Consider the following 22,857-nt stretch of genomic DNA (forward strand, 5'->3'; position numbering starts at 1 on the left):
CGAGGAATGAGCCTCATGCTGCCCTCCTGGAGTGATGTCCATTTGAAAACCCAGACAAAACAGTGATGCAGGAAATACAGCCAAAGGAATGACCACCGATCCCACTATTTGGGGCTTCAGAGCATCCTCCTGGAAGGTAACAGAGAGTTTCTAGTTTAGGACAGGCATACTTTAGGTTACATTAATCCAGATACGCCCTGTCTGCAAGACTCAAATAAGAAAATCAAGTAAAAAAAAAAAAAATCCACAAACCACCAAACTATTTTCATTACTGTTTATAGATTGGGCTTTCTGTACTTTCTCACAGTAGTGGACTAGGTCTGAAACCCAAGAACCTTGGCATGAGATTTGGCACATCAAGTACAACACCTTATCATGATACCGTGTACAGGTCTCAGTGTGTGTGCTGAGATGTGAGTTGGGTATCTAAGTTCCCTATGACCACAGTCAGTATGTCCAGAGGACCCCAGAAAGTATCAGCTTCCTCCGAAGCAGACATCTGTTTCTGGTGTCTGAGTAGTGACCCTGTCTTAAATGGCAGAATTCCACAGACTGTAATGGGACCCTAGGCATCTGGGGCACATGTAGGCACCTGTGTTCAGATGGCATCAGATGTGAGCTGACTCCCAACTAATTCACTTACCTAAAAATAGATACCTGGTGCTATATGAGGAAGCCTGAAGTACTCTGCCTGTTTCTCATCTCTCACTCTGGAAGACCAGAGGTCTTTCACAGGTCCGTTGTCATTCCTGCCAGTCTCACGCAAATACCTTTTATGGACACTCCTGGGTTTCTAAAATATCAGTGAAAGTTTATGTTTAGGTAAATGACTCAGTTTCCTTTACTAGTTTTTTGTGTTTGTGGGAAACTGGAAACACAGAGCTCAAAATGGCATCACTGCTGTGTCATTGCTAGCCAGAGTGGATAGATAATGGAAAATCCCAGACAATATTTATCCTGCAGCAAATGCCAATGGGATCATTGCAGATGAACTGGCTGCTGGCACAAACTGTGTCAGCCTGGAGCTGCCTCTGTGCAGCTTGTCATTACTGGCATTGCTGATCTGTCTGGGTTTGGGGCTGGTCCTAGTGTCACACGACCATAGGAGACAGCATGAGGCTCATCACTCTGCAGTCCACAGGGCAGTGGTGCTGCTGGAGAGCTCTGAGCCATGCTTACTACCCCCAGGACATCCAAATACCAATTACTTGGTGGAACTTTTATGGAAAATTAGAGCTAATTGTAACTGATGCTGATTGTTAAATACCACAAGGCATATCAGATGCACTGAAAGCTCTTTTTTCGAGTGTTTTTCTCTTCCTAGCAGCTTTACTGCCCACAACAGTCCTGGTTGATTTTTAACCAACTAACTGGGAAACAGGCTGGAATACCTACCGGAGCTACTTGTCCTCTCCTCCAATCACTGTGCCAAGCAGCACTGTTAGTAAACGTGCATTGCAAAGGGTATTGGCGACCCAGAGTCAAGGCCCTGCTTACAAAGGGTATTACTGGTGGAATTCAACCTTCACGCAGGGGTGGATCAGCTGGTTTGGACAACTCTCAGTATTACCAGGTACGTGTCATTGCTTCACAGACCACAGGAAGCTGTTTGCTCAGGCATAAAACCATGTTTGTGTTGACACAAAAGCACTTCTTTCTGCTTAGTTAGGACTTGTTATAAAACCTTCTGATCTCACTGGACAACTTTCCCTTGCTTCTAATCAGCTTTGCCTCAGGTTTAACATAAATACACAATGAAGAAAGCTTCATTTTCAAACTCTAACCAGGGACATTCTTAAGTTTTCAAGATTCATGTTATTTGTGTAGATGCCCAGAAGCCTTCTGCTGGTCCAAATACCTTCCTGTGCTTTGCCTCCATGGCCTTGCCCTACTGTTCCTCTCTTCTTCCTAGTCTTGCTGCACCTAGTCTCTGGTGCCTGGCTCTGCATCCTCTGAGCCTACCTTCTGAAGGATGGGAACTGTGCTTCAGAGGCATATCACACTTCCAAAAGCTTTTGATGATTTCTTGAGCCCACTGGATGATCAGTTCACTTGAAAAAAAAAAAATCGTAACAGCTTTCACATATTTCCAGCTTTTGAATGACAACATCCATGTACAAACAGCTGGAACAACAGCAAAACTATTCACTGGAGTGCCATAAATTGATACAGGCATACCTTGGAAATTATATTACAGAGATTTGCATTCAGAGCTGCCCAAAAGAGATGTTTTCATCCCTCTCCAATGAATTGTCCTTGACTTCTCCTTTGCTCTGCAGCAGAATGATATTCCTTACCTGTGAGTATTGATGTTAAGGGAGAGGATGTGTCTTTCCTTTAAATCTGCACTGTAGCTGTCAAATAGAGCAGAAAAGAACTGTAGGTCTTCCCAGTTTCTTCTCAGGAATGAAAACATCCACTGCCTTGGGAAATGAGAGTTTTGGGGGAGAAGGTCTATTCTCAACAGCATGCTGTTTCAGAAGGGGGCTGTTTCATTTCTTTAGAACAGAAGAAGATTCCAGCAAAGCTGTTGACAATGAAAGGGTAAAATAAATGTTTTTCAGCATTTCTTTGAAGTATGTTAACAGTGGAAGGTTTGGGGTTTTAAAATAGTGTACGCATTTCTAGAAAAATAGCAGTATATTGGTGTAAATTGTAAGATTTCACTTATAGAAGGGTTTTTTTGTTGTTATAACAGATTCAGAAGCAATTATTCAGTTGTTCTTATCTAAATAGAGTAAGGATATGGAATACAGAATATAGGTGATGAATCAGTGGTTGTCTATAAACGTCTGGAACTGCTGATGTAATTCACTGCTCTTTTCTGTAACTTGTTTCTAATATATGATAACAATTTCAATTGATAAAAGAATATAATCCAATGTGGAATCAACATGGAATCAACCAATGTAAATGATAGATATTAGAGTAGTAATAATTCAACCTTAGACCTCACACCTCGTCCACTGAAATTTGTGACAGGCTTCCTGTTGACACTTGAGAATTGTGGGCAAAGCCAAAATGGTTTGAGCTGCTTATCTGAGCTCCTGATCTGTAGAAGAGACACATACAACCCTGAAAGTCTCTAGGAGTCAGCAAGCAAACTAATTTTTAACTACTTCAGAGTGCAAGACCAGACAAGAGGCTGGCCTCACTGTATTACCTCCCATGAGGTCTGCAAGATGGCACACATTGTACCTGAGGAATTTATCAAGTGCCACACATAGAGGAGGAAGAGAATTATGTGAAATATATTTAGACCTTCAAGGTATGTTGAACAGAAACACGTGTATGCACATATGGCAAACTTAAATGCACTGAAATGGCTGACAGCTCTTGCTTCAGCCCATCCCCCTTATCTGATGCAGTACAGCCCCTGGAAAACCTTGAGCCCCAAACACCCCAGACCAGAAGGAGGTTAGCTTTCACCCTTTCTGTTCAAGTCAGGTGAGACCAAAAGCCTAGGTTCATGCTGGGGAAGTCTAGGTGCAGAGTTCTCATTGTCTCTGAGGTATAGATGTGACCCTGTTCTTCAAAGTGGGCAGTTTGTCCTTGTGTCCCTGGTCACCTAGAGCCCAGCTGGGATAAAGGGGTTTAGCCCATATCTGGAGACAGAAGGACAGGACTCTTTAATAGCACACCACAGTGACTAGCCACAGCTTGTGCTCATTTCACACAGCTGAGGCTTTTTTTGAAAAAAAAAAGGATTAAGATTGTCCAAACCCCAAACAATGTGAGGGCCTGCTTCAGTATGGCTGGAAGATTATTCCAGCTGTTTTGGGCTGGGAGCCTGAAAAAGCAAAGCTTGCCTCCCATAGTCAGTGGAGCTCCAGACACTTGGACATGAATAGCTTGGTTTAAACAGAGGGCAGACTGGCAGCTAGTGTTAGATGAAAGGACAAAAACCAGCACTGTAAATAAGAAGGGAACGATTATAAACCTTAAAAATACCCTTCAGGAAATGCATAGCTGCTGTTCAGTTCCTAGCTGCTGGATCTTTTGTTCTGCTTACAGCTTTCCATCCATTTATTTTCCCTTTCTTTTTATAAGGACAAACACTGAGTGTACAGCACAGCCTGCTTCAGCCGGGACTGGGGGCCACGGGAAGCAGTGGTGCCTCTGGGCGTTGTTCTGGCAGCCTCCCGAGCCAGAGGCAGGGAATTCACGGGGACAGTTTGTTCCCTGCTGGCTGCACCAGGAGCTTAAAAACATGTTTATGTCGAGTCAGCGAGAGCCGCCCAGGCTGGTCATGCCACTGCTCTCCCTCCCTTTCCAGGCTGCTGGAAGGAGCTGTGTCAAAGTCCAAGCCCATATTTAAGTCTGTTCCAGGTGCTGCCTGCAGTTTGCTCCTGCCTCCCTGGAGCCACTTCCCTACCATCTCACCAGTGCACCCAGGTCACCTGGAACTGAAGGGCAGCCAGGGCTGCCTCTCTGCCGCTCTCCCTGCCCCAGGTTGGAAAGGGCAACTCTCCCTGTGCTCAAGCTGGTGCCAGCAATCAGATAGAACTCAGTGCCATTGGATATCAAACCCTCTCACACTCACAGCATGTCCAGGCAACAGAGGATAGTGTGCCCCAGTCAGCTGATAAAGGAGTCCTCCTTCTTGATCTTCTACAGGCAGGATGCAACCCCTGTCAAAGCTTAAAGGGACACCAAGGTGTGTAACTCAGGTACGTCTGTGAAGCACGGAGGTGCTTCCCGTGAGACAGGACCATGATGGCCACAGCACAACATGTCAGGTACCAGTGGAGCTTCAAAAAGCTGGAAAGAAAAGAGGGGGAGAGATGGGTTACAGAGACCTCTGTGATCCAGCTGTCTGCAGCTCTGTCAGGGTCTCTTGGATGCCTCCATCCAAGCTTGTGAATGCCACATGTCTGCCTGGGGTTGTATATGCATCTGTGTATTTGCCCATTGTTAAGGTTCCCCTGAGAGTCCTCAGCTACCCCTGAGGACAAGTGTGGGAGAAAATGCTTGGGTTTGCCTTGAACTTGCAGTCACTGCAGCGGGAAGCTGCTCTCCACAGAGGGTCTGCAGCCCACGCTGGTGGCTTATGAATCCTTCATGCCAGGGAGAGGCCTTTGAGTGTGCCTGAGGGGGAAGGGCATACAGGAGCACTGACTGTGACCAAATGGAGTCTTGTGCTATAATAACATTCAAGATCCCTATTCTCAACCTGAATTGTCTGGATTCAAACCCCTTCCTTCCCACAAATAACCAGCAAGCCTACAGCTATACTGAGACAGTGCAACTCCACATGGACATGAAATGACTCACTGACACTACTGACATAAAATAACTCCGTGCCAATTGCAGTATCAACAGCCTGAGCAGCCACATCAACTGCACTGTTACAAAACTAAAGCATGGTATGATTCTGGCACAAGGCAAAAGGCTGATACCAGCATTGCTAGTCAGCGCCAGCTTGAAAGAACAGAACTGAACGGTTCATCAGTGGTGTAAAAATCATCACATGCCCTGATGTCCTCATTTCAAATGCCTTAATTGTAATTTAGCAGCACTCCATAGGGTGCCTGTGCAAGGTAAAGGTCAACACACAGCTGCCACATGCTAAGAAAATGTTAACTGTGTATTAAAATCAAACATGTCATTGGAATGCATGATATTCATCATCTCTTTCCACTTTGTGTCTTAGGAAGCTTGAGATGCATTTGCAGAAATAGTAAGAAACAAATTTCTGAGCAGCCAACTGATTTCATCTGACAGTTGCTGTATATAGCAATCTTTTCTGACCCACTTGTCTGCTGTACCAGAGGTCCCTGCCGTTCTACAAATGGAGCCTGTGGTGGATCTTTTCACTACTTTAATATAATTCTTGGGGAGGTTAAGGTGTCAGACGCTAGCTAGGCTATGGCATCTCTGCTAATAGCATGTTCTGCACTGTCATTTAGTAGAAGTGCAAACCCTAGGGATTACAGGGAAATTCTACTGCCATATCCTGCAAGCAAATGGAAATATTGCTGTGTCTGACCCATCTGTATCTTGTAGTGTTTCAGAAAAGCAACAGCGGCCCTTCAAGAGCCCTGCAAACCTTCCAGCACCCTGAAAACCTGTCATGCCTCTTTGGCTTCTCAGAGTTTAATAAAGGTACATAATAGTATAGGCCACCCCAAACTGTTTCAATCTTCCTTTCAGTCTTGAAGACTGAACTCTTGTATGTTTAATTGAAAGATATTTGTCCCATGAGCAAAATCTGCTGCCAGAAGCATTAACGTGCTTTCAAAGGACGGTCCTCAAATACGAATGGGCTGAGCCCCTGTGAACATTTTAATTGATTGCAAGCAGTGCTTGCAGCTAAAAGTAAAGCTGCCACCTTTCATGGCCGACCAGAACTTTTCCCCTGCTGCTTAATATTTGTGTTCCTGACATTTTACAAAAATAGTCACTCTTGCTCAGCCTGGGAGGTTTATATAAATTCATAATCACAACAGTTAACGTGATTCTGTCAAAATCGGTGTATAGGCTGTAAGATATTGTCCCATGGAAAGATAGGAAATGTTTTTCCAAGACAGTAAGTGGCTGTGAATAAGTAAAATTTCATTGATGCCAAAACACTTCTGGGAACTTATTTGTTTCAGCTGTGATACCTTGATTTGGGTTGAAAACTCCAATGGAAACCAGGTCAAAGGTTTTGACTGGGATCTCTGCAGGTCTCTCACACCTGCCAGTGTGTGCACAGACCCATGCAGAGCTGCCAGAATCTAAATGGGTATTTCAACACCATTCTGCTTTCATGTAGTCACGAGGTTTGGTCCAAATCCTCACAAGATGATGCAGACTGCCTCATCACCCTCCACAGAGCTCTAGTGACAGTGCCATAGAACAGCATGAAAAGGGTCACAGACAACCCAACCCCTTTCTCTGATGGCTTTTCAAATACTAAGGACAGAAAGATATGAAGTCCTGGTTGCTTGTGCCAAGTGGCCCAATGCCCTATATTTTGATTTGGGCTTTGAACCTTTTCCTCTTTATAAGGCAAACTCATATTCATGCAGTCCATTATGAGAAAAGTAAGGGATGTGAAAACAGCATCCCCTTGTGCTGAAAGTTCTGAGGCTAAGTATTGCTACCATTCAGCCATTCTGATCAGGAAGCTTGTTTTTGGAGCAGAGGTGGGTGACACTGATTTTTAAGTACAGGTAATGAGCATATTGACAAAACTGGCATCACATTCTAGCACCACTCTGTATGTGGAACAGTTGTTGATACTTATCCAAAGCCCCTTTTCTGGAGTGAAGACCTACTTAGCACATCTTTCAGCCTTATGCAACGTTCCTGGTCTTAATATCACTGCCAACAGCAGCACTGGGAACCTAGACTGTCTCAAGGACAAATAGTCAAAGTTTTAAAAATGTTGGCTGAAGGCTGAGCAGGAACTGGTCAACATTTACTGCTTCCTCTTCGGATGTCCTGCAGGCTCTGGATACTCTTCGTGTTGGCAGGACAGGCAGCAGTGTTGGAGAACTAAATCAGCCAACTTCTTTTGGACTCATTGTCCTAGTATCTACTCTGTTTTAAGTATGAATAGACCTTTAAAGCTTTTGCAGGGAAATACAGTCCTGAAGGCTGTTAGACTACAGTTTCTCTTAGGGACTTCAGATAAATTATTGGAGTTTTGAGTCAACCTGAATCCAATCAGGCATCAGGGACTAAGTTTAAAATTATTGCAAGAGCACTTTACTAAGATGATGTCCGTATTTCCATGAGCAGCTGAGTTATGGCTCTGCACTGGCCCACAAATACATACAGAGTGTCCCTATGCTCATAGAAGGGGTAATTTTTTTGTCTGCAATGCATGTGGCTTGAGAACACCTCCCAAAAAAGCATGAGAACCAAACTCTAGAATCTCACTGCTATCCATTGAGAAGTCATTAAGAGAGCTGTGGGAAAGAGCTGCCAATGGGAAAGGGTAGTTCATTCTTTGTGCCCATCTGTGCTTTAAATATTCTAATAGGTTGTGGAATGCAGTGGAAATGTTTCAAAAACGGCTACATCTCTACTGGGAAACCCAATGGCAAAAAGCAGTCTTGTCATTTCATAGAAGATACCAAACAACCCTGAAAACATTTTTCTGTCCTTTTAGGTCATGATTATGCTCAAACTTGTGGTGTAGAGGTCTCTCATTATTTCCATGTGCAGCCATCCAATCTAATGCAGCTTTGAAAATATAAAACCATGATCAGGAATTATATGGCAGTATGAAATTTCAAGACATCTCCACTAAGTCAGAATAATAAGACTGTTCATCCCCTGAATTTAATAAAATATGATCTTAATATCAGATACTCCCACTCCTCACATGAGCTGCTCCATCCAGTGTGTAGGAATACAGTACAGCAAGTGAGGAAAAAAAAATGCTAAAAAGTAACAACTACTAAGGTTCACTTACTCTTGGTCTTCCTAACTTCAACAACAAAACCAATTAAAGTGCATCAATCAGGTCAATTTTTTCTGTGACTGGGATATTCTCCAGTGTTTTTAACAGCTTGCAAATTCCTATGACTATAATCAGACTGATCCCACTGTGCTCCCTGTCAGATCCCACAATGGCTATAATCTGGCACCTGCTTGGTACAAAGCTTGGAAGTGAGCCTGGGTGCTCACAGAATAAAAATTAAGCATGTTCACTACAGCAGGGGAGGATCAGAGGGAATGTAGGAACACTGGTGACAGCCTTTTTATTTCCCTCTCAGCAAGAGAGTCCTGGCTACGACAGGTCAGAAAACACTGCTATTGTTCTGCCTTAAACCTCTCTCTTCCAGAGGCAGAATTTTGCTTTCAGAAGCAGCCAGTGTGCGGATGCATTCCCAATAAAATCATATACCTCCATCCGTCTCTTCTGGACTGCCCATCTTTCCCATTGTCAGACTGTTAGAGAGCAACAAATGTTTTCTTGCCCTGACCGGTTGGACAATCCTCTTCCTCACGCCTGACTTAGATAGATACATCACCTAGAAGAGCAGTGGGTTTAGATAACCTACTCTTTTTCATCCATTCAAATTCTCTGGTTTTTCTCAGTGCAGAACTCATTGGACCCCACTGACCTGGAGGTAGCTCAAGCAGATTTTTCTATAGACAACCTGCCCCAGATGCTGATCATTCTGCCCTGTAATGTCTCTGATAGAGATATCTCTGCAGCAGTATGGAAATCTCTTACCAGTTTATTGAAGTACAGGGACCTATATTACAATTTTATCCACAGAAGAAAGCATTTACACATCGTCTGTGTTGGCTTTGAAATTCCTTATTGGAATTAGAAACTGCTAAATAGCAATCTTCATTGCTATCTAGCTAAACACAGACAGACTCATGAATTGGATGCTCTCCTAACACAGCATACAAGCTTTAATTAATGAAAACTGAGATGAAAGGAAAGAGAAGCGATTTGTAACACTAAATAATCTGCACATTTCTTCAAATGCTGTTATTGCCGTTTTATGAGACACAGAGACACTTGAACAGCTTGGCTGCCCCTGTTTGGCGGGGCCTTTCTTGCAAAGACATAGTTATAGCAATGAGGACTGACAGCTTCACAGTCAGAGATGCAATGAGAAGTCAGGAGTTACTGGCTCCTGGTGGTGGGCACAGGTCACCTCCCTTTTCACAGAGTCCAGAATTGTCTGGATCTAAAAAAAATGAAGCAGCCCAGATGGATTGCATCAGACTAAAAAAGGGAAGAAAAATGGGTTTTACCTGTAGGTCAGATCACACACTTGCCCTTGCTGTGGGATACTTGCTGTGCAAATGTCACTGCCCTGCATTTCATCCTTCTGGACTGGAGAAAGCAGCTCAGCCAGAAGTAAAGGAAATCAGTGTTGTCAGGTCCAAAAGCATGGGATCTTCAGATCAGGGGGATTGGTAGGTCTGTAACAGCCCAGCAAACATATCTTCATCTTCAAAACACCTTTTGGTTAAGGTGGGATTCCTCTCACCTGCACTTAGCTGCCAAAACTGAGGTGCTAGCAGGCTTGGTTCATTTTATAGTCAATGAAGAGAAGGGTTCATATGCTTCCCAGATAACATCCAACACCATCCTGAGAATATAGGGATGGGCATAAGAATAACTGTGCAGGTTGCAGGGGCAAGTCTTTTTTACCTGGCTTTCTTGACATCAGGATATGAATTTGTCATCGGTCACAATGGGCATGTAAACAGAGACAGCACGTGCTAAAAGCTACCTGGGCTAGAATATAAAAGTACAAAAATTCCAGGGCTGAACAATTCAATCCTGTTTACCTACTGTGATTGTTAAAGGAAAAATTTCTTACAATTAAAAAGGATATATAATTATGACAAAGCTTTATAAGAAATAGACAGGTGTAGTGAACAGTGAACTAACACTGAATTGAGAGTCAATCAACAGGAATATACAGAAACTACTGAAAGACTGTCTGTGGTCACAATTTGAGGCACTTTGCCCATTTTTTCTGGGAAAACATTTCTGTGACTCTAATAAATGACCTATTTTTTTGGCAGGATCCATTCTTTTACTCCCAAAACAACAGCTGAAGAAAATTATAGTGAAACAGTATCAAAGGTTGTTCAGATTGAATCTAATGCTATCTAGCAGGCAGTGGAATAAATACTGAAGGAAGCAGCAGCATCGTTAAACCTAGGCTGAACAAAGCATGGCCATATGTGCCCACGTGTGTTTGCAGCAGGGGGCCTTTCCAGCTCTGCCTCCCCAGTGCAAACTGCAGCTGCAGCTGTGATTTCTTGGGGTAGGGAAAGAGAGCAGCTCCAAGGAGAGCTGGTAAATCCTAGCCCAGCTTCAGGCTGTCCTGCAAATGGACACATGCAAAGGGCTGTGCTGTGCCTGGAGCTCCAGCACCCCGCAGAGGCATATGGGTCCCTGAAGGGAGAAACCAGTGCCTGCTCTGTGGAAGCTCAGTAGATGATTCCTTCTGGTTCCAGCAGCAAGTACTTCTTCACGGACAGAGGGATGGAGAGCAAGGGGACTCCTCGATGGCACCTTTCTGACAATATTGCCCGAATTGCACACCTGCATAAATGCATGAGTGACCGTGGTGAATTGCTGCACACAGTGAACAGAGAGTCATAGAAATCCTGGTGCCGCTGTAAAAAAAAAAAACAAACAAGTGTATTTTAGGGCAATGAGGGTGTTTTCTTCCTCCCTATTCCACTGCCCACATGTAGCCCTTGGCAGAACAAGGTCAAAAGCACAGACTGCCACCTTGTCCCTTGGAGGCACATCAAGCACCAGGGACTTTGTTTAGCCAAAATACCTGCACAAAATTCTTATGCTTGCCTCAAATATTTAGTGTTAAGTGAAAGACAGTGATGAAATATTTAGGTTTGGTCTTCACGTCTGGTATGCCTTCTATCCATCAGTTTGAGGTGCGGGTTCCTCTGTGGTGTAAGTCCTGGACTGAAGAGACCCTGCACCCCACCCAGGGTCAGAGCACATGGGTAAGCTAATCCACTAAACCTCACCACGGGGCAGTGAGGCACCACAATGCCAGTGGCACCCATGAGTTCACTGGGACTGTGAACAGCAAAGTAGTTTTGGTCTTACTCATTGCTCTGGTGGACTTCTAGCATAAATGAAATTGCGTCCCCATGAGCAGAAAAGTGCAGATGCTTACAAATAATGTCAAAAAGTCCCAAAGCAAATGGTAGATACATGTGACTACATGAGACTTGACCTTATTTTATAATCTTGTTACTTGATAGATCTGGTTACAAGTATTTTCAGGTTATGCTTTATGTACAATAAAGTATGTATTTGTGTCAACAAAAGTTTTCCTTCACTTTCATGTTAAATTCAGCTTTGACAGCAAAAATTAAGACCTCAACAAAGAAATAGAGCGACTGTGACCTTTTTCAAATAAGAATGTCCCAAAATTTCAGATTAAAATTTTTGTTTGAAGAAAAATTTTTACTATTATTATCATTGTTGTTGTTTCTGCTGTTATTAAAGTGAAAAAAGACCTTTAACTTTTAAGTTTGTTTTCACCATTTTTTTTTTTAAATGAACAAATCTGACCCCAACAAAGTCTCACAGGTTCTCTGGCAATATAACTCTGCTTTATAATACAGATGGAGTTCGCTAAACCTGCTGACAATATATAGCAGATATTGCTGCGTTTCAACACTATTTGTAAACTGGAGTATTTGGACTATGAGGATTTCTGAATTAAAGGGATAATTATGTCAAAGTATGTAACTTGTCCCACAATTTTGCCTCGACACATTTTTCCTCTTTTAATTACTTATTTTTCACCTAAATTCTCCCTTGCATTTTCAGCTAACCCATCCTGTTTGCAGAAACCTGACCCATGCAACAGAAACTAAAGAAAGCTAGTCATACCCATATTATATGGCACTTCAAAAACATTTGCTGACTTGAATATATAAATATACCTGTTGACAAACCTGAAGAAACACCAACACAGACAGAATCTTTTCACTTAATGAATACAGGGACATCTGAGCTTCTGCAGCACCACTGACAACGGGTCCTCCAGAGGATAATATTGCAGTGAAAACTTCTCAAAAATATGTCCTTTTTTTTCAGTGAGTGATATGTGTTTGTCAAATGAGTGATATTAAATGGGGAAGTCCCAAATCCTCTGAGATGTTCTTCTCTTTCAAAAGCTTTATTTCTTCCTGCGTTCAGATAGGGGTTATGCAAAGAATGAGCTTGGATTTTACTCAGCTACAAATCACTGAGAGCTTACCTCAAAGACATCCTCCGGTATGGCTGCTTTCCACTTCGATGTCCATTTGATATGTTCATAGGAATTGACAACAACCTCCACAGCTCTAGGGTGGGAATGACAGGCTTGTAGCACCTGCAGGCAGGATGCATGGAGACCATGAGTACCACCAAGAAGCTGGGGATAGCTTGGACGTTTGGCACTGTGTAACAAACTGAGACAGACATGGCCAAAGGATTATGAGAGGATAAGGCTGGGAGATGCAAAGACACAAGGCCCATCTACACTATTCAGCACAAGTTCAGCAAGAAACCCCAGGCTAGTCCCCAGTGGAGGTGTGCATATCCCAGTTTAACACCATACAGAAGTACTGGTTTAGATCTCTGAAGCAGTCTAACTGGGGTGGGCTTTAGCACCCAAATCTAGAGATGACTTGTTCATAGTTGGGTTGAGTGACTTGACACAAGGCAAAGCCATGCACAAAGTCCTTGCTCCAGGTCATGCAGCACAGGAAGACAATAAAATCCCTTCATATGAATCAAAAATGCATTGCTACAGCAAAATTTCAAAGAAGACCAGGAGATAACACAGGTCACAAGTAAGATTTTCAAGCCACACAAGGCCCCTTAAACAACTCTTCTGGTCAGTAACTTTAGCTCAGTGAGGAAAAAGTCCGAAGTCTATTGCCACTCACCCATAGGGAATCACACTTTTCATTCACTCAGTTTTGTCCCACAGAGTCACCAGGTTTCACAAACAAAACTGTAGAACATCCCTCTGGGATAAATATCATCCTACATTTTTTATAGATGGGCAAATGTTGGTTTGGAAGAGACACACAATTCATGCAATAGGAGAAAGGCAGAGGCAGGAAGAGGAGATCCCAGACCTGGCTTTCAAATGAGCTGCAGGAGAGCATTGTGCTGTTACAGATAGGACCCACTCATCCTGGGCTCAAGAAGGCACAACCAGAAGTTTGGCATTTTATTCAAAGGCTTCTGGTTCCTTGGCTTGTTAAAGCTTTGTGGAGGAACCGCAAAATGTTGCTCAGAGCATTAGTGAGAGAGAATAAGTCCTGACTACAGCACACTTACTTGGCTGTCTGGTATATTAAGACTGTCAGGTGCTTCTGTCACTGCCTTGAGTTTTGCAGACATTTAACACTTTTCCAGGAGAGATCCTGTAATTTTTTACTGTTTTTTTAATCAGCTATGAGCTCAGGGCCAGCATTTCCCTTTAATTATCACGTTTCCTGGGAATAATCCAAAGCTTTATTGAGATGTATTTAATTTTGAATAGACTTGAATAGATTTTTAAAGGTCAGATGTGACAAACTGAATCAAGTTGTTTCATCTCTAATCTTTGGTGGAGACCATGAAATATGCATTTTGTATAACTCAGTTAAGCTTGTACGAAGCCAGGTTTGACAAAAGGATATAGGTTTTCTGAAATGAGAAGGTGAATCTGCTCTGGAAAAATTAGGCTTGAACCAGCATTTAGAGTTTAGCATTTCAGGTTGGTTAAGAGCAAAAATGGGATCTGCATCTGGTTTCCGCTATGGGCAACTGTAATTTAATTTCAGTTAAATCCTACCACTCTCATAATAGGTGAGCTCACAATGTTTCAGGCATTCTGGACCCACACTGACAGGACTCCAGCAAATCCAGATACCACCAAACCCTGAAGTTTGTATCTCTCATCCCATTCCTGTTCAAGACATCACCTTTCTCCATATCGCTAGTGTACAAAGGCATCCTTAACCTTGTGGAATTGCAGAGGATATATCCTAGCTGCTCCATGATTCAGTAGCAGCTGGTAGCAGACGTCTGGCTGAGCAGCTGGCCGCACAGATGTCACTTTTATGATATACTGTAGGGGTGCACAGCCATTGACATCCATGATATTTGCTTCTGCTCCTGCCTCCAGCAGCATATGCAGAAGGACATGATCACAGTTCCAGGCAGCTTTGTGGAGCGGTGATTTGAAATCCTCATCACGAGCATTCACTTCAGCTTTATAGTCTAAGAGCATCCGACAGATGAGGTGGTGATCCTGGCTGTATATCTGATCCTTATAGTGAAGGGCCCAATAGGTTGCACAGGCCAGGGGAGTCTCCATGTAGGCATTGAGAGCATCAATGTGTGCTCCTTGTTCCACGTAAAAGGCCACGAGCTCTGGGACACCCAAACGCGCAACGACGTGCAGAGGAGTCTCCTCATCTTTGTTGTTTGTTCTTATGTTCACATTTGCTCCTGCCAACAAAAGATGATGGGGGGGAAAAAAAAATAAGGTAATGAAACGCTCGTTTGGCCATCTCTCTGACTGAGCCCTCATTCCCAAGGAGAAGGTCAGGGTGGGTAACTGGCATGAAAGACACACATGAAAATGCAAGTATCATGGATTGTTCATCTCTTAAGCCCCCAGGGAGTAATTTCAGATTCTTGGATCCAGCTCCAGACCTGGAAGAAGACCTTGTCTGAGCATTCTATTTTGGCTCAGCAGCAGGCCCAAATCTCTGTGTAAAATGCTTTTTCCTATAAATTAAAAACTGTAGGAGAAAGGATCGTGTCCGACCGCCCCGCTTGTGCCCAGCGGCTGCTGCAGCTGAAGCAACAGCACCATCTGCCGACCACAGAGGCCGCCCCGGCCCCTCACAACTAAGATCGAGGTGTGAAGATTATCAGGGAGGAATTCCTGCAGAGTCAGAAACTACCTCTGAGCTGGAAAACTTGAGTGTTAATGTTGTCAAGCCATGTCGAGTGTTAGTCGTGTTCGATGTCCCTGAGAGAGCATCGGCAGTTTGAGTTCCAGGTGGTAACTGAACACGGGGTCAGCACTGCTTGCCTGGCGATCGCCCCAGCCAGACGGGGTCAAACAGCAATGATCTGAGTGCATCTCGTGTGACACCACTGAGTGGAGGTGGCAGGTGGAAGATGCACCCTGGGAACTTTGGTACCGGGGCAAAAGGAACCCTGGCTTTGGCTGCTGGGGGAGGGGCTGCTGCGTGAATGCGCACACCTGATATGTTTTGCTCCAGACCTTTCCCAACTTATTTGAGGTCCCAACACTTAGCTCATATGGAGATTTGAGTTTACTGTGTGCTTTGGGAGGAAGGGTGGCTTGTAAAGTACTATTATACTGTTGTGGATGGGTGGCTGGAGAAAGCCTACAGAATACATCCTTTCACTTGCATTCATTCTATGATGTATTTCATAAGAGTACATTTGACTTTTAAGCTTTCCTATCGTAGCAAATTCAACTCCTGCTGTCAGGACTGTTTGCTTTGGGCAGGATACAACTGGCAGCATTTATTTTCCTTTCTACCAAACACAATAATATGTATTTTCTCCAGCAGAAGTAATGTTGTTCATTTATGACTGAAGATTGCCTTGCCCACAAAGCATAGTTGGCTCTGTATATCAGGATAAGCCCTCAATAACACAATACATGTAGAAAAAGCCCCAAAAGCATTTGTATTTGCCATAGCAGAGTGTGCTAAATAGGTGAGTCTTTCTTTAGTTTGTAACTAAATACTTGAACTGCCTGATTTTGCTGTACCACTATTGTTAAGCAAATAATGTCTGACAAATATATTTATGGAGGAATTATATCTATGCATAGCTTCATTTGTTACAGATAACCATCAGCGTAACATATCTTATTTCAGGAAAGCAAAAATCTTATATAATAGCCTTTTTTTCTCTCCAAGGACTGCATAGATGCAGGAGTTTGGCTGCTGACAAATGAAGCGATAGTATGAAAAACTGCATCCAGTTTTTCAAGGCCAAATCTAAAAAATAAGTGGTTAGAAGAATTTTACTGAGATCAAGAAAATTCAAGCAAGAAAGACAATAAGAGAAGTGTCCATTCATGTGAAAATAGCTCAATAATAAACCTAGATGAAGGAGACATAAAAAACCCCAAGAGAAATAGAAACTCCTTGATTCAGAGGAGCTCTTCTGCTGATGGACTGATTGGGCAGTGAGCTAGAGGCCCCACACTGGGACACAATCTTGGAGTAAGGATCTGTGGCCAGGGAAAGGGAAAGACAGATGGGGTGAGGAAACAGAATGGTAAAAACTGTCTCAGATCAAAGAGATGGGAAAAAGGAGCCTGAGATGAAGACATAAGTCACCTGTGAACAAAAGGGATAAATACACATGAACTTTGAGAAATTGTTTCCCACGAGAAAACCGGACCATGCCCATCATCTCTGGCTGTCCCATGAGAGACACTCCAGAGCTTTACCTTACCTCTCCAGATCAGCTGCTGGGCACAAGGCATGGAGGCTCGTGTCGTACAGAAGTGCAAGGGTGCCTGCCCACTCATCGAAAAGCAGTTCAGCTTAGCTCCGTGGTTGCAAAGGATCTTCAGACACTCAAGGTTTGCCATTTCACAGGCTATGTGGATCGCAGCTTTTCCATTGGGCCGGCAGTTGATTGTAGCTTTGTGATTGAGGAGGACCAAAAGACTCTCCAGATGTCCATACATGACAGCCAGATGAAGTCCAGTTGCCCAGGATATTTTTAATTTGTAGCTCGGCAGCCAGTACCCTGTACAAAGTGAAAACATGTTACCAGCCTTGGCAAAGACTTTTCTTTGGACTATCCACCTACTGAGAATAATTGAAGGGGAACGAAGGGTTGGAGTTTTGATGTAATTTACTGTATATTCACCAGCTTAGTGCACACAAAGTTCTCTCAAGCATAATTTCATTTTCATTAAGCACTGTTACTATACGTGATGAATAGTCTGCCCTTTGGAGAGATAATTCCCATAGAATAGACACAATCTGAAATAAACTATTAGATTTTTTAATGAATTTTATAGATTAAATGAAAAAATATTCTTAGAGTGTTTGAAATGCCACCACCTAAAAAATAGGGGGGAAGTGGGATCTTCAGCCTGCCAATAGCTGAACAAAGGTGGCATAAGAATAAGAAGGCAGCATTTACTTAGGACAGTGACTCAACAGACAATTCATCCTGCTGTTTCTGCATAGGAGATAGCAGGATCTTGCACGTCAGAAGCTGAATTCAGACCTCCAGGGATGCATTGCACATAGATAAGCCCTGGCAATGTAGCTGTAGCTGTGCCAGAGACCTCCTGCCAACTACTGCCACTGAGGAGGATGGAGGGAGGACATTGAATGCTGATATAAATTAGGTTGAAGAGCCAAATAGAAGTAGTGACACTTTAGCATGAAATTTGGCTCCAAAATGTTTGGATTTTTCTCAGAAAATTTCACAATTATTTGTTTTGTTTTGTTTCATCTACTTACATGCAAGTGTAAAACCAAATAACATTAAAATAGTTGTTCCTAAAATAGGACTACATGCTTAACAACTGCACAGATACAGTCTCTGATTACTATAATCATTTGCTTAAAAAAAAAAAAAAAGGATCATAATAATGTGCAGAAGGGCAGCAGAAATCTAAAACTTCTTTCCTTTTTTTTTTTTTTTCCTAAGATACAGCAGCTGCACCTTAGCAAGAATGTGCTTATAAAATTATCTGAGTTTGATTTATCTGTTTCTCCTTGGATGACTGATCTCTTCTCTGTGGTGACTGGTGACAATACCTGAGGGAATGGCCTGAAGTTGTGTCAGGGAAGGTTTAGGTTGGACATTAGAAAGAGGTTCTTCACCCAGAGGGTGGTTGGATGCTGGAATAGGTTTCCCAGGGAAGTGGTCAGAGCACCAACCCTAACAGAGTTCAAGAAGCATTTGGATGATGTTCTCAGGCACATGGTGTGACTCTTGGGCTAAGGGTTGGACTCGATGATCCTTGTGAGTCCCTTCCAACTCAGCATATTCTGAGATCCTGTGACTGCCTTATTGAAATCTGTTGTCATGTAAATGACATGGAAAAAATACTCAAGATATATAATGAGGTCAAAGTAATTAAAAACATTCCTTTTTTAGACTCTAGTTTTATGTAGTTTTTCAGCCTTAATGTCATATAGATACAGTTTTTACAGTACTCATGGGAGTTGTATTAGAAAGAAGATGAGGAGGAAGGAGAGAAAGAAGAAGGAAAAAAGGTACTGGTGACAGGGAGAAACTGATTAAATTTTTGCTTCCCTCCTAGTTAAATTGCAAGTATATTTTTAGATAGGGGCAAGAAACTGCAGACGTCATCTACTCTAGGACCAAATTTTGGGGAGTACCAAACTCCAGTCCTCAAGAAACTCACACTGTGAAGAGCAAGAGCAGGCAGCCCTGAGGCACCAGACTGCACGAGCAGGGTAACAGTGTCCTCTGAGGACACTCAACCTGCTGACTCTGCAGATTACACTGGCAACTCTGGTAAGGCAACCTTTTCATCATATGCCCTCAAACCAGGCACAGAGTAGGTGGGCTACATCCCAAAGTCTATGCATATAGCAGATCAAGCTTCTTAAATTACCTCCCTATCCAAATTCACATGCAGTATTCCCCCTTGTTACCAGTGAGCTTTGGAGCACTGCCAGCTTATCCCACACAGAGCTGGGTCTCATATTTATGGCCAGATGTGAGCCATAAATTATATGTTAACAGCAAGAAAGTGATATTTAAAAGCCAAGTTGTCACTTTTTATAGCCACAATTTTTCTGTTAATTTCCTCTGCCTTTGCTGCTGCAGGTGAACTGTCCTCACATATCCCTATGGAGCATCTTCCATGTCCTATGCCCAAACCCACAGACATCTCTGAGCTCAGAGGGACAGAGACCAGGCACTGAGCAGGAAGCAGACATGGGCTCCATGGGATATCTCATTCATCTTACCTGTTTCTTTGGTTAGAAACATGTAAAAGCCATGGTACAAACAAGATCAATGTCTTTGAGAGCTCTCAGCCTCTTTGGAAAAGAGGAAGCAAAGACATTCTGTCACCCATGACACCTATTTTTCACTTCATCGCTTAGGCTATTGGCAAAGCTCAGACTCTCTGAATTGTGGGGTGGTAGGGATGATTTTTTTTCTCCCCTCTTCCTCCTCAAGGAAATTCCCCTTTCATGTCACAGTTACCTGGTATTCAAAACAAAAGTAATATTTACATGGGAGTTGATAGAGTGCCTCCTGCCTTTCAGATAAGGTGGATACACTGCTGTGATTTAGGCCATAGCATGCATTTATCTCTCTACTTTTTGGAGAAAGGAAAGACTTCTTCAAAAGAGACAGGTTAATGCTTACAGTTAAATGATCTACAATTAAGAATCTGTGCATTAATCCTGTAGTCTTCAACCCCAACCAGAATGCATCTTAGCCTGCTGAGGACAGAAGAAGGTGTATTTTAAGATACATTCAGCACTGTGTGGCTTAGTTCATACACTGTCCCTTAAGGAAGTGCATCATTACTGTATCATCCTCACCCTGAAGAAATCAAGAGAGCAGGAGCCAATCATGAAATAAGAGGTAAACACAGAAAAAGAGTAGAGGTAGAATATTTTTCTTTCTTTATGCCACAGAAAGGAAGGTGCATTTGCTCTGCTGCTGGCACTGGAGGTGTTTATCTCCACATATGATTAACTTCTGGCAGAGGCTGATCATTACTGTTTTCTAAATACACACGGAGAGTCTACTAGCAAGTAGGTCATGAAGTGTGTTGATTTTAGCAAAGAGTAAACTTGGTTTATTGCTTTAAGTTGTAAGGTTTTGGAAACCCAATCAATGTATGGTTGAGAACTGGTTTGGGTTTTCTAAAGCCTGAAACAGATGTCTTTCCTTGCTCTGTTTTTCCAGATTATTTTTCTGTTTTGATAAACTAGCACATCCTCACTTTCTGGTAGTTGGAAAAATAAATCTCCTCCCATCCAGCAACCTCCAAGGTCCACAGGATTTCCTTAGGTCTCCTGAGCCAGGCAGAATTCACTCTACTGCTACTGTAAATTGAAAACGGAAGACATGGAACATTTTATGTTTCTGAACAGTCTGTATATGTGTATGGGTTCATGCAAGTAATGTATACACCCCACTTAGCCTGCGTGTATCTATTCTTGGCTTTGTACCTGAGTTCTCTGCAAGGAAATAGTAAAGCATCCCCTGCAGCAAGGAGGCTCAGCCTGGTCTCTGGCCTGCCTTCCAACAAACCCAGGGGGTACAGCTGATAAGCTCCCCTACTACGGTGACCATGGCCATATGACCTACAGAGACATTACTGCCTATGAATTGGCTTATGCTGCAGCTTCAGAAGAGATGAAAAGCAACAGTTTCTTGAAAATCACTCAAAACTTTCTACTTCCTGGCTGGTGAATGCTGCCACATTTACCTTGTTTGTAGGATGCCAGAATCAGGTTTTCATCTTCCACTTCAAACACTGTGTCCACGTCTATTTTCTTTTGGTTCAAGAGCTCCTCCAGGGTTTCAAAGTCATTGGACTTCAGGGCTTCAAGAAACGCTTTTTTCACCAACTTAGCAGCTGCTGCTCGAGTAATTTTCCCCTCTGTATTCTCTCCCTCTCTGTATGTCTCCTTTAAATCCATTTCCAAACGTATCTGTTTGTGCTGTGAAGAGCGGTACGCTGAAGTCCCTATACCACAGTTGCATGCTGAAGTTTCTGAAGACCAGAAGGTAATTTTATCACTCAGTCATGCTGATCTGCTTGTTCTATTTATATGGGGAGCATTTCGGGCATCGAAATGCCACTCTTAGATATCACGACACTCCTTTGATGAAAGCGAGGACAGCGACGTTAGCAATAAATGCAAAATAAAAGTTATCTCCATGGGATTTATACACATTAAGCTTCATTAACCACCTGATTACCTTCTGCTACTGCCAAACTCTTACATTAAAAGACACTAGTCCTGGGTGTTGTTTCTCTGCTGGAGAAGCACTTCCTTTCAGAGTTGCCACTGCTGATTTATTGGTTGCAATGGAATGTGATGCTCTGCCTGCAGATGCTTTTTAACTAGTGCAATTCAGAAAAAAAAAAAAATTAAAAAATCCCCAAGGCACTCTTCCAGCAGGAGGTGACTTACTGTTCCCCTGGACAGCATTCTGCATGTTGATGCTGGTTTTAGGGGTGACAAGCAGTGCTCCTTGTAAGGAGAAATGCAGGGATGAGGGGACTGCAGGGCTGTACAGACATATTATGTGGTGGGAGATCTCACACACCACAGGGGGCTTGCATGTGAGTTAACTCAGATGCAAGCACAGGAGGCTGCATGGGTCCACAGGCTCTTTTCTTTCACCTGTTCGCCTTTCATCTAAATTCAGACCTTCTCCCGCACAACCCCATTCCCCTCTGAACACTGCCCCCTCCCTGCCTTTTCCTCCTGCCTTTGCCAATCCCCTGTCCCTGTATTGACAGCAGCAATGCAAACCTTCATGTGACTACCATGAGCTGCTACCATGCATCACACAGAAGTGGCTCACACCTGCACCCACTTGGGCTGCTGGATGAGACCACAGGCAGGAGACTATTTACCCATGATTTGAATCACCAAGCAAAGTGGACACCACCACAACTATTATAAAAGAAAGCTTCATGTTTATCCTTCCTGTGAATTTGGGTGCCAAATGGACCAGTGTGAGCCAGGTGGCAGTGGAAGTCAGAGCAGCTGCTCTTCTCATAGGGTTTTTGGGTGCCAGACTCCTCAGACAGCCCTGTATGGACCCAAAGAATCTTTGTCCATGGGAACGCTCACCAGCCCTCTCCTAGAACCAGTGCTCAACAAAGGTGTTACAGGACAGCAGTTCACAGAGAACCGGGAAATTTGTGAGTTCCTTCTACCTCTGTACTTTGGGTTGAAGAATACTTTTAAACACTAATTCCCTGAGGTTGTGCACATTGTAAAGATGCAGTGGGAAGGAAAATAGGTGCTGTAGGTCCCATGTAGCTCATCTGGGTCCTTCTAGGCTTAAGAGGGGAGTCAGAATCTCCAGACCTTTATATTCCCTCCTGCAGGATTGCCTTCCCCTTACTTTGTTACTTTCAGTAGTGGATGTCTCCACTTCAGGCTTTAAAAAAATGTTGGTGCTTGTCTGGTATGAGAGGAGGAACAAGATGTGAACTCCAGATGTTACGGGCTTCTTGTTACCTGCAACTTTTTTTTCTTTTTTTTTAAAAACACTATGTTCCTGGAAAGTCGTGGATGCACAAAGCACTGATATGTGGTTGCAATCAATTCACCTCAGCAATCAGTTCACCTCAGCTACCCTTTCGATTCGAAAAGGAC

The 22,857-nt window shown here is 43.2% G+C and overlaps 1 protein-coding gene and 1 long non-coding RNA gene across 2 annotated transcripts; one reads left to right on the forward strand and one right to left on the reverse strand.

Annotated features, from left to right (window-relative positions):
- Positions 1–1,444: 1,444 nt before the first annotated feature.
- LOC126646352 (uncharacterized) lies at positions 1,445–12,586 on the forward strand. The gene is made up of 3 exons (XR_007630281.1): positions 1,445–1,573; positions 2,198–2,299; positions 12,287–12,586. It is a non-coding gene; the product is annotated as an uncharacterized LOC126646352 (long non-coding RNA).
- On the reverse strand, positions 10,906–21,159 carry ASB4 (ankyrin repeat and SOCS box containing 4). The gene is made up of 5 exons (XM_050327458.1): positions 20,946–21,159; positions 16,952–17,251; positions 14,460–14,950; positions 12,720–12,833; positions 10,906–11,094 (listed from the first exon to the last, which is right to left on the reverse strand). The coding sequence occupies exons 1-5, from the start codon at positions 21,157–21,159 to the stop codon at positions 10,906–10,908; spliced, it is 1,308 nt and encodes a 435-aa protein (XP_050183415.1).
- Between the last annotated feature and the right edge of the window lie 1,698 nt (positions 21,160–22,857).

The sequence above is a fragment of the Myiozetetes cayanensis genome, unplaced genomic scaffold (genome assembly GCF_022539395.1).
Source record: "Myiozetetes cayanensis isolate MyiCay16 unplaced genomic scaffold, myiCay2020 scf1, whole genome shotgun sequence".
NCBI classification, from domain to species: Eukaryota; Metazoa; Chordata; class Aves; order Passeriformes; family Tyrannidae; genus Myiozetetes; species Myiozetetes cayanensis.

What these genes read in the sequence shown, in the direction of transcription:
- ASB4 (XM_050327458.1), bottom strand. Translation starts at nt 21,159, where the DNA reads ATGGATTTAAAGGAGACATACAGAGAGGGAGAGAATACAGAGGGGAAA. An exon ending in CCAGCAGCTGATCTGGAGAG is followed by an intron (nt 14,951 to 16,951) that starts GTAAGGTAAAGC and finishes TTTTGTTGGCAG; the next exon opens with GAGCAAATGTGAACATAAGA. An exon ending in TACCGGAGGATGTCTTTGAG is followed by an intron (nt 11,095 to 12,719) that starts GTAAGCTCTCAG and finishes TTTTTTTTACAG; the next exon opens with CGGCACCAGGATTTCTATGA.